Source organism: Thunnus maccoyii, chromosome 23 (assembly GCF_910596095.1).
Source record: "Thunnus maccoyii chromosome 23, fThuMac1.1, whole genome shotgun sequence".
NCBI lineage: Eukaryota > Metazoa > Chordata > Actinopteri > Scombriformes > Scombridae > Thunnus > Thunnus maccoyii.
Genome location: NC_056555.1, coordinates 17,376,252 through 17,392,816, shown reverse-complemented (window position 1 = coordinate 17,392,816; position 16,565 = coordinate 17,376,252). Strand labels below are relative to the sequence as shown.

The 16,565-nt window shown below is 38.0% G+C and overlaps 2 protein-coding genes across 6 annotated transcripts in view; one reads left to right on the top strand and one right to left on the bottom strand.

Annotated features, from left to right (window-relative positions):
* si:dkey-97m3.1 (fatty acyl-CoA reductase 1) overlaps positions 1–3,899 on the top strand; it is a 58,345-nt gene extending 54,446 nt beyond the window's left edge. For all 4 annotated transcript variants that reach the window (XM_042403250.1, XM_042403251.1, XM_042403252.1 and 1 more), the window contains 4 exons: positions 1,206–1,377; positions 1,473–1,602; positions 2,361–2,488; positions 3,406–3,899. In XM_042403250.1, coding sequence (XP_042259184.1) covers positions 1,206–1,377; positions 1,473–1,602; positions 2,361–2,488; positions 3,406–3,568 — 593 coding nt within the window. In that variant the 3' untranslated portion in view covers positions 3,569–3,899. The remainder of the gene's footprint in view (positions 1–1,205; positions 1,378–1,472; positions 1,603–2,360; positions 2,489–3,405) is intronic.
* Positions 3,900–7,128: 3,229 nt separating this feature from the next.
* Positions 7,129–13,464, bottom strand: LOC121890894 (endoplasmic reticulum-Golgi intermediate compartment protein 2-like). Of its 2 annotated transcripts, none has more exons than XM_042403520.1 (14): positions 13,137–13,464; positions 11,521–11,652; positions 11,313–11,421; positions 11,142–11,188; positions 10,981–11,048; positions 10,759–10,799; positions 10,185–10,286; positions 9,900–9,995; positions 9,339–9,394; positions 8,777–8,875; positions 8,393–8,490; positions 8,145–8,307; positions 7,842–7,921; positions 7,129–7,695 (listed from the first exon to the last, which is right to left on the bottom strand). In XM_042403520.1, exons 2-14 carry the CDS (start codon positions 11,624–11,626, stop codon positions 7,615–7,617), a joined length of 1,146 nt encoding a protein of 381 aa, XP_042259454.1. In that variant the 5' UTR covers positions 11,627–11,652; positions 13,137–13,464; the 3' UTR covers positions 7,129–7,614. The 2 variants fall into 2 exon arrangements, with proteins under 2 accessions (XP_042259454.1, XP_042259453.1); XM_042403519.1 differs by having other exon boundaries at positions 11,521–11,654; positions 13,140–13,463.
* Between the last annotated feature and the right edge of the window lie 3,101 nt (positions 13,465–16,565).

The following is a 16,565-nucleotide window of genomic DNA, read 5'->3' as shown; positions in this document are numbered from 1 at the left end:
AACTTTATCTTTAAAAAATATACTTTAATAGTGTTTAAATATCTCCCTTCATTTTAGAGATATCCAACAATATGTACGTTATGGATATGAACTGGTAATAGTGTTCAGAGCCTCCATTATTTGTCAGCTCTTATTCTGAGGTCACGATAGATGCGATGAAATTACACACGAAGAGTGAAAAACTCTCATTGTTTCCATCCCAGCGGTCGGGGATTAGAGGGCTGTGGATGTCAGGATAACAAGAGACCCTCTCTCTCTCTCCCGTTTCCTCTCAGATTAGCAAACATGCTCCCTTCACCGAGGAAATTGCTACCAGATGGCTCGTAGCGGGATTAGGTCTCATCACTGCGTTTTCACTTGTTATGAAAGAGGAACTGTGTGCTCTAATCTCACCGGCCTAAATGAGAGTCAGGAATGAAGCTAATCTAAAACACAAGCATCAGAGGAGACAAACGACAAAAGATGCACTGCATGTGTAGCCTATTTCTCCCTGAATGTGAAATAAAAGAGACTAGTAAAGGAAGAGGATCCAGCAAAGAATTGTGGGTACTCTGGCCCAGTTTTTTTTTTTTTTTTCCTTTTTTTAAATTATTATTTTTTATTGCAACTGTCCCAAACCTCAGAGGGCATCTCAAGGTTAGCAGCAACACTCCCAACAAGGCTTCAAGAAGCCGGACCACAGCTGGCTGTCATCTCGGATCTGGTCATCTTGCCCCCTGCAACCACTACATATCTGTTGCCATGGAAACACACCGTGCAAGGCCTAGTTTGCGTGCCGTGTGTGATGTAATGCCTGTAGTCACATGGCTCCTCTCTGTATCTTTGGATGGCTGCTGCTGCTGCTGGATTCTGGGAGGAGGGGGCCGGCTGTGCTGCCCAGTGGGGGAAATCATTCTGTGACTGCTCTTCTGCCTGATATTCCTCCGAGAACCAGAGCTGAAAATCATGTTATGATTAAGCCAGCCACGGTTTCTGAAAGTCATGATCCTCATGTACAAAAAGCAATCTATATCAACGTTGGTGGTTGTGGGTAACCGAGACTATGTGAATCTGCTTTAAAGGACGTTTTTTTTTTTACCACTGACTTTTAGAGCAAGGCTAGTTGACCAGAAATCTTTTAAAACAGGATGTTGTTTTTCTTTTCTCCTTTGTCTCAGAGGAAAATACTTGTCTAATCCATCCCCTCAACCATTCATCTTTTGCAGAGCATCATGTGATGTCCTCCTTCAAGAGGAACCCCTTGGAGCAGGCCTTCCGCAGGCCCAATGCTAACATCACCTCCAACTACCTGATCAACCAGTACTGGATCCTGGTCAGCCACAAGTTCCCTGCCCTCATCTACGACCTCTTCCTGCGTCTCTCTGGACAGAAGCCGCAGTAAGAACACGCAGCTGTCTGCTGTAATTGAAATCTAAAGAAAAGTTCCAGTGTGCGCTGCAACCTCTGACCTCCCCCTCCCCCTCTCCCTCTAGGATGATGCGTATCTTTAATCGCCTTCACAAGGCCATTGGCCTGCTGGAGTATTTCAGCAGTCAGGACTGGGAGTGGAACTCTGAGAATATGACCATGCTGATGAGCCAGCTAACCCCTGAGGACAGGAAGGTGGGATTCAAATAATGTATTTCCTAATCTTACTTTTAGGTACCAGATTGTCACGTTAGACATGTGGATGAGTATATTTGCTCATACTTTTCATGTGACACTATCTGAATGATCGTTGTAAACACATCTTTTACCTAACTGATGCTCTGTGGAGGAATACAGTGGCAAAAATACCTACATTTACTCAAGTACTATACTTAAGTACAATTTTGAACTACTTGTACTGAATCCTTATACTTCACTACATTTATTGGACAGCAATAGTTACTAGTTTCTTTGTAGATTAAGATTTTTTCATACAAAGGATATGATCATCTGGTAAAATATGATTAATGGCAAAGATAAAACTATGCAGTAATATATAAAGTAGTTCAAATTGGTTCCACATTGGCTTACAAGTAAATACATCAGTACATACTGATAATACTGTACTTAAGTAAAATTTTGAATGCATGGTAAAAGTAGTACAACCACACCATAAAAACACTCTGTTCCAAGTACACAATGGATCGTTTTTAAGGTGTGGTTTGCTTCTTGTTCCAACACTGAAGAAATATTTGCTTCTACTATTTATTTAACCCTAAGGTTGAGAGAGCAGGCAGCTCTCCATACTACTTTATAATACTATCAGTGAGACTATTGCTCCATCTAGTGAGTGAAAGAGGAATTTCACATTTGTTTCTTTTTTTTGTAAATAACTGTAGCTTTGGTTTGGCCTTTGTTCCAACAGGCTGTTAACTATCTTTTCTGTCTTGCAGACATTTAACTTTGATGTGCGCCAGCTGAACTGGCCAGAGTACATTGAGAATTATTGCATCGGCACCAAGAAGTACGTCCTGAATGAAGACATGTCTGACATTCCTGCTGCCAGGCAGCATCTGAGGAAGTAAGTCAACACAGAATGCAACATAAATACAGGATTTAAGTGGTCAGTCTGTATACCAACCAACAATGTTTTGGGAACAACCTCCTAGTTCTAACTTTTTTAGTAATCAGTCAAAAAATTTCAGTTCTGGGTGTTTTAACGACACCATCAGACACCAAACAATGTATTTTTATGAATGAAGTCCTAACCATCTTTGCAATTTCTACATTACCCATATATATCTTAAAATAAAAAAACATTTGCTTTTTTGTTATTTTAATGCAACATTGAATTGGTTCCCCTTATGTTTTTATAGATGATCCTCCTTTATATTATTCTGTCCAACAGGCAAGATAGATACTAGAAAAGTAAACTTTTACGTTTAACCATTTATCATTTTCATTTTTTTATCACTTTGTTTATAAAATGTCAGAAAAAGGAGAAAACTGCTCATTATAATTTCTTGGAACCCATGGTGGTGTCTTCAAATGTCTCCTTTTGTCCGATCAGTGGTCCAAAATCCAAAGAGATTCAGTTTACTATTATGTATGATGCATAAAAGCTGAAACAAGCAATTTTTTGGCATTTTTGCTTAAAAAATTACAGAAACGGTTACTTGATAATCAAACTATTTGCTGATTAGTTTTCTGTGGATCGATCAATAACTCTACTTAAAATCATTATTAAACTCACTGTTAAGATAAGAAAAGGTGTGTTCAGGATTCATAATATAACTGAAAGCACAAACGTATTCATAAGCTGTGCTGTATGTAATCATGTACACCTTTTAAGTTTTATTGTAAGGGCATGCATGTAGAATTACCTTTGTTTAATGTTTATTATTATTAGTAGTAGTAGTAGTAGTATTAGTATTATATATTTTTAAACCTTTACATTATTTTCTCATTCATACCTCCTCTCTCTTTCCTCTTTCCCAGACTGAGGAACATCCGCTACACCTTCAACACGCTGTTGGTCGTTTTCATCTGGAGAGTGTTCATCGCCCGCTCCCAGATGGCCAGAAACATCTGGTACTTTGTGGTCAGCCTCTGTTTCAAGTTCCTGTCCTACTTCCGCGCATCCAGCACCTTAACCAACTGAGTCTTCCTCACCGCTTCAAACCAGAGACAGCAGCCCCTCACCCTCTGCTGTCGGCAGAAAGTAACATCTGAGACTCTGACCATCGACGAAGGACACCCCAAATCCTCCTCTAGTGTGGACAAGCAGGCAGGGGCTGCGCTTGAGTGAAGCACTCGGAACGGGAAAAAAAGAGGTCTACTAGCCATGAATTATTTGTTTAGTTTGGAAATCTCATCAGTACTTGCACTGTTCAGTCACCAAACCCCGTCCAAAAAAAAAAGAAAAGTGTTGTCATTCATTTTTGTACCCACTGTTTTCTTCTCAAAGTGGCCAATTATATATGCAACAATAAGCCTTTTGTGTGACTTTCATTTTCTTTTCCACATCACCGTTTCCATCCTCTTGAATCTAGGTACATTGCCTTGCCTTGTGATGATTTCTTTTCATACTTGAAATATGACAGTGCTTCAGTGGAGGACAATTTCTATAAGATTATTTTGGTTCTCTGTTTTTTACTGTGGGGATATCCAAGTCCTCTCTTTAATACGCAGGTGATTTGGATATCTGTATGTCTTGCATTACGTGTATCTACTGCCTTTTTAAGATGACACACAAAACCTGGTGGTTATTTGTCTCAAGGTCAGTCCACAGATTACTGAGACAGCACTTGACTAGTATTAAAGCGAAATTCTGACCACACATGATACTACAGGTACCGAAACATACAAATATGCCATCTTTCGTGTTGTTGAGGTTGTTACTTATTTACTATCACAAATGATAACGTCAGTATGTCTCTGAACAAACCTTGTTTGTTTGAATGCTCATCCACTTTTTGCCTGTTTGTACAGCAGTTTGTACTGAAACTAAGTTTACTACTTTTACATCTTTATACTTGCGTCAAAGGCTAGTCTGATATATGTGGTAGACCTTGGCAGTGTATTATATATAAATAAGAGTACATCAGAGTCAAGTTTATTTGTATAGCCCAGTATCATATACAGTGTCTCTCAACAGATCCCCCACCAAGCCCAAGTTTTCTAAAAAGACAACCCCCCCAAAAAAATGTTGGTATATAAGGGATGAACCTCAAAAAGCATTTTAAAGAGAGATCACCCCTTTCTCGGACAGCTGGGGGTGAAATTGGAGCTATAGGTGAGAAAATGGCAATTACAATTTACCATCAAGTAGAAAAAATGCCACATACAGTGTGGTTATAATCCAACAACAGGATTATAATAGGCCCAAAGCTAATGGAATAAATCTAAAATCCAAGGAATGGCCCAAACAGCCCCAGAAGACAGCAGTGGACCAGTCGGGATTTGCCTCAGGATTTCTTCTAGTTCTTGAGGCAGGCCTCCGTATAACGAAAGGGTCATAAAGTTCGTCAGCTATAGCTGAGTATGATCATGTTTTACGTTAGAGGCACATTTAAAATCAGCCCTAGCATGAATTGGAAGCTAATGAAGGGACGGTTAGATTGGTCAAATTTAAACATGTGTTATTGAATTATGCTGTATTATAAGATGGAGTTTTCCATTTGCATGAGAGAGAACATTTCAGCTTCACCTACATTTGGGAGGAGAAATGTCTTTGCTGTCCAGCTTTTCGCAGCTAGGAAATCAAGACTTAAAATCAAAGTACATGTAGCTGCTAAAAAGGTTACTGAGTGAAAGCCTGGAGAGAAAACTAGAGGACCAAGTACAGAGCCTTGAGGGACGCCATATCTTATGGATGGAGGGACAGACCTACTTTGACCTATTAGACCACGAGAGTGCGAGGTTATGGACCAGAGACTTGGTGAAGGCCCTGCTGACATTACATCCTTGATCCCAAGTTTTGGATGATCTGTAAATAGTTGAACATTGCATATTATTCTTATAGACTTACCAAAAACTGTATTTGACTGTTGATTTTTGCTTGGTGAGTGTCTTCACAGGATTCCACCACAGAGCTTCCCACACAGAGTCTACCAAAAGTGTTTAAGTGTGACAGGCAAGTCTGGTTTTTACTAAACCAATAAGAAAACTGTGTATAGTATTGTATATGTTGCAAGGCTTGACTCTTGACAGAATACAAATGCGTAACAGTGATGAGCCTTTAAGGGAGAAAAAGGGACAAAATTAAATAAATGTTTATGCAAAGCCTATATCTATGGTGTAACTATGGTAACTGTCCTCTTAATTTCAGAAGGGGATAATGAACCAAAATGTCTGGCCTGTATGATGATGTGGTTTTGTCAGATTTGTTCATACAGAGCTACAGGGCTATTGTAATGGTGTCGTCCGTGTGGAGGTTTGCTCTCATGTGTGTCCATTTGACAACAAAGTGCTGTCTTTGCTGTTAGCATACCAAAACGAATAGCACTGTTGGTACACTAAACCCACGGCTGGAGCTACTGTTACTGTATGTAACAAACAGCAACACATTAACCAATGACTTCATCTTATTCTTTCAAATGTCGTTTGCAAAATGTTTGACCACCTCTATTCCCTGCTCTGACAACACTTCATTCAAGTCTGCTTGGCAAAACTGAAATAAACTAGAAGAGAAAAAGTGCAAGTGTGCGGTCCATTAAACTTGCATTCAAGCTCAACATGTAGTTTCTTTACAAAACCTCAATTACCAGCCACCTCAAACCACTTTTTGGACTACTACTCTTCTGTTTCTTCTGCTGCTGCTTTCCAGTGTTTGAAAAAAAATACCCCAGTGATGTCATCAGGGTTATCTCAGATTGGGCTTAGAAACTACACATTTATACTGAAAAGCCTGTGTTACAGACAGGGTGCATGAAGTTTGAAAGACATTGGGCATTGGTCATGCAGGCGGGCTAATAATGATGCTGTCCCATTGCATCATGGGAAATGAAGGATCCAGCATACTTTGATTTTTTTTAAACCATTGTTTTAATCTTTCTTTCACAAGTCCCCCGATAAAATACTAAATCACTGGAGTATCTTTTAAACTGTGAAGCAGTACAGAGAATTTAGGTAATTTTTCAACTCTACTAGTTATGTCGTGCTTTTTTGTTCTGAGGCATTTCCAGGCTTCAAATGATCCCATCTGTCTCAATTCTCAAACTATTCAGACTTCGTTATAAGCTCGTTAGTTTACAATATGCTCACTTTCTACAGTAAATGTAGCAGTTATTATCAAGGGCATGTATCACCTCTTTAAAAGAGTTTCTATTTTAAAAGATGTTGGATTTACACTGTAGGCCAATAAAAGGGCACAAATCAGCTGTGTCTGCACCAAGAAACCTTTTGAAATTGGATGTGAGTAAATCAAAGCATGTGGATATCAGATGTATATATTTATATTTGTCCACATATAAGAATCAGGACTTTGAGGGATGTGTAATCACTTTTTTTGATAAAGGTTGAGATCGATACCAATACCACATTAATGTTATATTCTCGTAAGTGATTTCATAATTTACCTTCAGTGACCTGCCTGACTGGCATCATTTCATGCTTCACATTTTATCCAGATCCAACTGTTCAGATCCAAATCATTCATATCTTCTTGAAGATTTCAAACTCATTAATACTGTGAAACAAAACTACACTGGACTTCTTGAATTGCTGCGGGTATTTAAACTTTAATGGAGTTGGAATGACAACAAAAAGATCAGTATCACGTGCTGCTTCAGCAAACACAACAGAACGCTTAAGAGATTTCAGAAGAAACAAAACACTTTATGACATTCAAAGAAGATATCACTTAAAAACACACAAAGAACTGCAGTCACAGTGCACACATTTCTTCTAAAGTGCAATAAACAGATGGGAATTGGAATATTCAAGTGAACAGCACAACGTTTAACAGACAGCTTTTCCTTTTACAGTAGAAAAACATAGATAATGATGTTGGCAATTAAAAAAACACAATTCTTTACAAATGAAACAACAATAAATAACATGAGATAGCCTCTGATGGTCTGAATTAAGCCATCTGTCCTGGTGGAACTGTTCATTTATTTGAATGGTTTGTCACATCACCATTAAAGGTCAGCAGGTAGAATCAGCAGTTCGATGATGGCCGAGACCCGGGTCACTGAAAAGCAGCTACTCCTGAGGGGCGTTGTCAACCAACAGAGGGGTCTGATGATTGTTCAGGTTGTTCATCTGATTGTTCAGTGGCGCATCCTAGAACAGATTCAGTACAGTGTATTAGGCCTACTTTATTGTGTTTATGGTTCTTTAATACAGACAGAGACCATTTTTTTCTGATATAGAGCAAAATATTGCCTGTCTGTTGGGCAAGAGGAAGCAAGTATTTTGGATAACGGTACCTCTCTGGGTCTGTAGACTCCGAGTTTAAAGCGACAGCAGATAACATCAAAACAGACGCCAACAAGCCCATGGAGCATGCCTTTAAAGATGGAGGAACACACAGCAATAAATAGATTAGTTCGGACATTTAAACATTTTATTTAGAGAAATGCCACATAGTTAAGTTGCTAAAATACTTTTATGAGACATATTAATTTGTTTAAGCACCTCTGAGGATGCAAATTAGCCTCAGCTGCTACAACAAAGACAAATTATATAAATGTCATTGTTTCAAGTGAGCACATCCTTTAAACTAGACTTACCTGTGGTGGAGAATATTCCCCCGATAATGCCACACAGTCGCACCAGGAACTGCCACAGCGGCATATGCTGCTCGCTGACCGTCACCATCAGAGAGCTGGTGTCATACTTCACAAAGATGCCGGACACACCGTGACTGCCTGCCGCATGGTTTATCACCCGCTCCTTGAAAAAACAGACAGTGTGGCGGTTACTATCGTTTTCTAAAATCCTTTATCTCTCTACTCGCTTCGCGTTACTCTTTACTCACCCGTTCAGTCACGGAAAACTGGTGCGTGTCTGCAGATATCTTGTATGTGTTGAGTCTGGTGGGCACCACTGTGATGAAGTACTGGAACATCTGGTTGTCTGGTTGCAGAAACACACAAGAAAGGAGTAGTGTAAATAGTGAAATTTTATACTTCTATCATAATCCATTATAGTGCTTTCTGTAAAGAAAGCTTCTTCCCAATAATACCTAACTTAACAGTGATCATCCAAGGTTAGCTGAGGACAGTTTAGGCCAAGTCATGATGCAACACGTCCCAGCACCTCATTAATTCTGCAGAAAACTCTGTTCAAATGCACTTTGGGAGGAAACCCACTCCATCATTTGTTTTATCCTCTCTTGTCTGTGGGAGTAGCAGTAACTTACTGTTATAGGTGATTTTCTCTGTGCCATCCAGAGGATTGATGATGCCTGGTATCTCCTCCCCAAAAGATAAATGGTCTATTCGATGGGAGAAGTTGTACGCTGTAATGCAACGATGAGAGGAGGCTCGGGTTCAGTTAAGGCTGTGGAGACTCAATGAAAGGCCTTTAAGTGAAAGTGGAAAAAATATATATTCTGCATTTGTAGGCTACAGATCCGTCATCATAACTCTGACTGAGGAGAAAAACGAAGCACCTCAGTAACACATAATAATATATCTAATATGCAACATGTGAATCTGAATCAAACTTTAAATGTGTTCAATATTTTGTACATGAAATTCCTAGAGAAAGATATACGCAATATTCAGCTGAACAAATACTATTTTTGGCTGCCAAACAACTGCTTTTTCTCTCATCAAATTTAGCAGTACTGTTGGCAGGACAGCCAAAATAATTTTGCCTGCAGACATTTGCAGATTATAAAAGAGCTGCACTAAAAAAACAAGCCAAAGAAAAGCATTCAAGCATAAGTAGAAAAACAGATTCTCTAAAATTTTACATACTCTCATGGCTCACAAAAGCTGCAATGTGGGCATGGCCCTGAGGATGGTGAATAGGCCTGAAAAAGACAAAAATACTGGTATTATTATTATATATAAAGATAGTAAACTGGGCTGGGTATCGTTTAAAAGATTACGATACCAGCACCAATACCAATACATTTCATTCAACACTCATGTGAATTATTTTTACATAAATACATTTTGAAAGTGTTCAAGTTATTGAAATATTTATGAAATAACTATACAAAACTGTACAGTGAAGTATTATCACCACAGACTGTACGGGTTGTAGCTGCTGTCATAGTGGGCCAATCATACGTCACATTACATCAAAGAACACTTGCGGTGATTGGCTGCAGGCAGAACCATACAAATAGTCATTTTTTTCTAAATCTGGGTACAAAAAGGATCGAATACAGTTATTGTTTGACTGGAGAAGTTTCGATACTACTTGCTAGTGACTGCAGTTTTATGACACTAGTCTGAGACATTATTTACACAGAGCAGAACAACCTTCAGATATATCTGTTGGTGCCTTTTTCACAATTCACAGTTTCTTACTTTCCCACAGTGATGTGCAGGTTTCCTGCCACCTTGTTGACGTAGACGTGTCCATGTATCCTGCAAGCATTAAGCGGCTCCATAGAAGCATCCTCCCTACACACACACACACACACAATTATTGAGCACATAATTCATTGTTTATTAACAGTATATCTAACAGGCTTCATAATGACTACATGAAATCTTAGATGCACAACTGTCCGGCATTTTGTTTGCTTTTTGTGATATCAATAAATAAGTGATCACAAAAAAGAAAAGTTCTTTTGTACAAACAAAACTGACCGTGGCGGCAGGGCAGTAGGAGATCCTTTGAGGACAGTTTTGTACAGAACTTCCTGAAGAGCATGTTCCTCTCTCAGCCTGCTCTGAATGAGAAGCAACGTCCTGAGGACAAAAAAAAAACAGGTTGGCAACATGCACAAATTGCTCAAAACTACATTTGTACACAAACTACACCTGGAATGCAGTTATGCAAGTTTCACTAACTGCTACCAACACCTGAATGTTTCAGAAAATACAAAAACAACGTTTGAAATCTCTAAGTACCCACTCCAGTTGTTCTGCATAGCTCTAAATCTAAAGAGCTTTCTATGGCAACAAAAAGCAAAACTTCTTTTTCAAGGTGCCTGCAAGTTTTATCACCTTAAAAAACCTTCTTAAGGCTTTTTAAGGTGTCAATTAAAATGGAAAATTGATCAATTTTAATCACAAAACAAACTGAAAAAGAAAGTAACAACACATCAACAAACAACTACATTTTTCAGACCTTTTAAACTAAAATTAAGACATAAAACACTGAACTTATAGTATACAGAAGCTAATTTAAAGACTTTTCCTACTTGCAGACCCTATTTACCTTTGCCATAATCTCTGTTGTGGAGTCAGTTCAAAAGTAACCTGAAAAAACATACAAAGAGAACAGACAGTTGTAAAAAGTAACATCTCTAAAACCTGAGAGATAAAAAATCCTATCTGGATGGTTCAATGATAACATGCGCTGCAAAAATTCACAAGCTTGTGTCAGTGTTACGTTACTACTAATAAACAGTTACTAGCAACCTCACGTAGGATTACTCACAGGCTCGTACTGGAGGCCGTTAGACGTGATCATGGTCTCAGCCAGGTCCAGAATATCCGCTCCAACATCTGCCATCACAGACAATGAATTACTACATTAACTGATGTATATATATATATATACATCTGCAATGCATGTCAACGAGTGGTTAGGATACTCACGCTGGCATTTCATGGCAACTGTAGTGTCGATATTTATTCTCAATTTACTATAAATGAAGAAAAAGACAGTATCAATCAGTCATAAGCTGTGGCTGTAAGCATGCAGTGAGAGTACAAATCCAAATGTTCTTTGTAGTAATCAATATTCAATAACTCTGAATTAAAACTCACCTGGAAAAATCCTTGTCAACTTCATATTCATACTTCATCCAAGTGTCTCGATAAACAAAGAACTCTAAGATAGCCAAAAGTGCCATGGCACCGAAAGCTATCAGTGACACTGTGGATGAAACAGAGGAGTATTCAACCATATTCTGTACATCAGTAAGAAAATGATAATATCGCTGTTGTGGGTTTTTTTTTGCAGAATCTGTCCCACCTGTTCCTCCCGTAGCCGAGGTCTCCACATAGCTCTCCGACACTTTGGGGAAGGCGTCCAGCTCCTTCACCAGGCTCAGGGCTTTCTTCCGGGACACACGCCTCATCTTCAGGTTCACTTCTCCACCTCCTCTTCTATAAATAAAACACATCAGAGCATCAGAGTTATAACCAGGATCCCAGTCTAACAAACAAACAGAAAACAAACTGCAGCAAACTGGTCATGAATGTTGGGGAAGCATATTCTGAAATTGGACATTTTTGCCAAGAGCTGATGATATTTGTGGTAATTTCTTCTAAAAACAAATTAAAGCTGCAACGATTAGTTAATTAATTGATTAGACAAGTGAAAGAAAATGAATTGCCAACTATTTTCATAATCAACTAATCATTGAAATTTTTTTTCTAGCAAAAATGCCAAAGATTTGATGGTTATGGCTACTCAGATGTGAGAATTGCCATTTTTCTTGGTCTTACATCAAAGTAAATTGAATATTTTTGGGTTTTGGACTGTAAAACAAAACTATTATTGAAGTCACCTTGTGCTGTAGCATACTGTGATGAGCTTTATTCACTATTTTCTAATGATCTGTAGAACAAACAATTAGTCAATTAATCACGAAAATAAATTAGCAGATTGATGCAGATATCAACACTGAGTCATTAGCAGCTGTTTCTGAGCTATTTATTACTAAAAAATAAACTATTTCCAAATGTCTGCAATCAGTCAAGATGATGAGCAAAAATTATTTCAACTTAGAAGAAGAAAATACTGTATGTAGTATTTATTCTGGCATAGTATTTTCAATTATTTTTATACAGCAGGTGGATCGTTTAAAGCTTCCTGTCAAGATACTGACTGTCAGTCTGCTGCCTCAAATGAAAACAAGTTTTTGTAAATATCTTAAATATATAAAAGCATATAATTAATGAGAAATAATATTATATAGGTTGAAATGGGAAGTGATTATGTTAATTAAACACATTACATGATCAATTTTGATAATCTAAGAAAGAAATAGCATTGATTATTAAAATCATATCACACCAATAATTTTGTTACACCTGGTGTCATAAACATAGTAGCAAATACTGATATAAATATGTAATATAGGATAAATGTAATATATAAACTAGAAATAAGAAATATTAGTTGAAATATACAGTATTAATACTACATTTATATTTCAACTAATATTTCATATTTACACTATAGCATCATTATTTACACTATTGTTATATATTGCAGTATGATGCACATATGTTTACATATTTCTTATTTTCTATTTCTCTTATAATTGTCTGTGCTTATTTATATTCCGAGTCTAAAAAGTGAGCAACTGTAACATGACCCAGTTTCCCCTCAGGGATCAATAAAGTATTTCCGATTCTGATTGAACACTTCATATTAACACTACAGGGATCCTGCAGGGAAAAAAAACAATAGGAAATTAAAAATGATAAGGAACAATGAGCTTACTGTAAAGTCAACAATGCGCATCATAGACATGTTAAAGTCATAAAAAACGATTAAGAATAGAGATGTTTTACTGAACATATAAATCTACTGACTGTTCACCGTGAAGCAGCAGATATCAGTTTATTTATTATTGATCTCACCTCTTTTAGCGTCTAATTAGATCTTCATCCATACTAGTTGTTTCTGTAGCTTCAATGATATCGGTATTTCGGTGCAGCATGATCCATCCATGATGCTGGCCGTGGATGGATTATTATCCATCCATGATGCTGGCCCTGGCTCGCTTTCTTGTTTGGGTAAATCAGAGCGTGTATAACGTGCGCGCCCCCCGGCCCCCGTACAGCGTGAGCGCGCAGCGAACAATATACTATCCGGTCAGGAGGTGGCGCTTTAACACCGAAATGTCGAAATTCATTCGTTTGAGAATAGATTTTGTAGTTGTTTTATGGATCATTTTGAACAGACAAGTAAAATAAAAATGTTTAATAATGAACTTGAATGTGTTATAACTTATAGACTTTTATAGGAGGAAAATACAAACTTGTAGCTCTGATTCCTGCCATTTAACACAGATCTGTCAATATCTGACCTATATATTTCTAAGTTTTGTAAAGGTTAAATAAGTGTATTACCTCATGCTGAATAAATTATAGCAGTCTGCTTAGTTTCTCTCCTCCAGCTGGTCACTTTTTTGCTATTCTGTAATGTTACATAGCACATATTAAAATGGGTTCATCTGCACATCTGCAATGGTTTTTTATTTTTCATGGTGCATTCCCAGCCTGTTGCAAGAAAGGCATAAACATCTCCTTTGTCCTCTGGGTGATAATAGCAGCCTGCACCACTCGGTTGTAGTTGATCATTATCATGTCTTCACATTAGCTTTTTCTCTCCTGTCAACCCAAAGTGTGAGCAATGCAACTTCATGCCTGGTGTGCAGCTCCACCACATGCCTGCAAACACTCCTCCTGCAAGTTATTTATGCCTTTTTAAGAGGAGGTCAGTGCTTTTTAAGATGGGTTAGTGTCACTGCTGATGGATGCCACGCATACACACAACTTCTCTGCTTCTTGCATTAATCTTGTGATTCATAACATTAGAATAGGCCAGTTTAATCCACCTAAAAGCATAGTGTCAGTTTTAAACATTATCTATGACAGTGCTTTTGTCTTATTACATAACTGGATTGGTTAAGAGACTGAATGCTCCTTTGCAGAGGAGAAACAGACATTAAAAAAAAGAAGAAAACCAACTGAATCTTCAGGTGAAACATGGAAAATGAAAGTGAGCTTTTAACTGAATAATCTTCCTGTCTTAGCCGTTGGTTTCATTACAAACAACGACTATGAAAAACAAGCTCTGTTCTCATCCATCTCTATTTATAACCAATCAGTGTGGCGATTTCAAGAAAGGGACTGCTAACAAAAACTGGCTGAATGCATTACTTAAATTGCAGTTTGAGAAAGTATACAGTCCGGGGGGGAAAGTACAAAAGCATTATGTATAATGTTAAAGTATTGCTGCACAGTACAAAAAGTGCTTATACACTCACTGAGCACTTTATTAGGAACACCTGTGCAATCTAATGCAATCCAATACAACAGCTCTGCCATAAATTCTACTTTTACAAAGCTTATACTTTTAATTCTACTATATGTTTATTATTGAGGTCGTAGTGGGCGGTGGTGGTGTACTTGGGTGCATTATATTGAAAAGTGTTCATACATGAAGGGGGCAATATATTAACACTTTTCAATATAATGCACTCCAGTACACTTCCACTACCATCCTCTACGACCTTAATATTAAACAAAAAGTAGAATTATCACCTTTCTGTCAATGCCAACAAAAACTGAAAATGTATAAGCTTCCTAAAAGTAGAATTTATGGCAGAGCTGTTGTATTAGATTGCACAGGTGCTTTCATGCTATGCATAATGCTGTTGGACTTGCACCAGACTATATGCTTTCTCACACTGCAATTTAAGTAATGCAGTCAGCCAACTTTTGTTAGCAGTCCTTTTTTTGAAATGTCCAGACGGATAAGTTACAGTGATAGATGAGTGCAGCGTTACTTTCTTATAGCCTTTGTTTGCACTGAAACCCACACACAGAATGATTCAGTTAAGAACTTAGTTTCACTCCCCATATTTCCAACTGAAAATACAGTCAGTTTTTTTTTTATTTTTAACACATGTTTGTCCTTTGCAAAAGGACAATTAGTTTCTGAACCAATCTAGTCGTATAATGGTACAAAGCGCTGGCAGTGATGATATTTTAAAGTGAAACTATGCTTTTTAGAGGGATTAATCTGGTCTATTCTAATGTTAATGATCTCACATTCATGTAAGAAGCAGAGAAGTTGTATGTATGCATGGCATCCATCAGCAGTGACACTAACCCATCTTAAGAAGCACTGACCTCCTCTTAAAAAGGCATAAATAACTTGCAGGAGGAGTGTTTACAAGCATGTGGTCGAGCTGCACAGCAGGCATGAAGTTGCATTGCTCACACTTTGAGTTGACAAGAGGGCAAAACCTAATGTGAAGACATGATAATGAACTATTGCAACCAACTGGTGCAGGCTGCTATTATCATCCTGAGGACAAAGGAGGATATGTATGCCCTGCAGCAGGCTGAGAATGCACCATGAAAAAAACCCCAAAACAAACAAAACAAAAACATTGCATTGTGAGATCTGCAGATGAAGCTAGTGAATCACATGTGTCCTCTTGTGCAGCCGGTGCTCGTGAGTCCCTGCATGCACCGAGACTGCTTGCCTATGCAGAGCAGCACAGATGGGCGTGTGGGGGGATGGGTGCTGTCAGCTCACAGATCAAGCTGTGGGTCGGTGGTCCCATTGCTATTCACCACACAAGCACGTAGGGCATGTCAGACACGCTCCATGGAGACATACCAGGGGAGGATATTGTGTTTTGATTTTGATGCTCCTCTGCTTATAGGTTGAGAATAATCACTGAGGCGCTCTGCAAGGGAGAGGTGTGAAAGTGCTAAGATAAACTCTGCAACTGTGCAAATATTCTCCCAAGGGAGAAGCTTTGGATTATATGACACATTTATGCTTTTTTTCTTTTTAAATCATATCGCCTTTGTTTATAGGCTACTGATAAGTCAGTGCTGAGGCTGCACATCTGGAATTAGATACTTTATGCAAGTTTCGGTTAGATAAAACACTTTTTACACATTGTTTATATAAAAAAAAATTGTTAAGTATCTACAATTTGTAATGTTGCATTAAGAAAGTCCTCCTACACTCAAAAATATGTTTTTCTTCTTCTTCTTACAGTTGGATGTTTGTGCAGAACGATGCATGTGCAGACTTTGTTTTCATATTCAGCTACTGAAGATGGAAAGTTTCTCTGTGCTCATTGAAAATAAGATTTCAAGGGATGGGCCTACCAGCATGATTTGTGACATATATATTTGCATATTCATAGATTCTTGATTTTTTTAATGAGGAAGAAGAAGAAGATGTCATATTAAGTATTTTAACTTGGTACTTATTATACTTTTTTTGTGGAAAAAACATATCAGACACATATTATT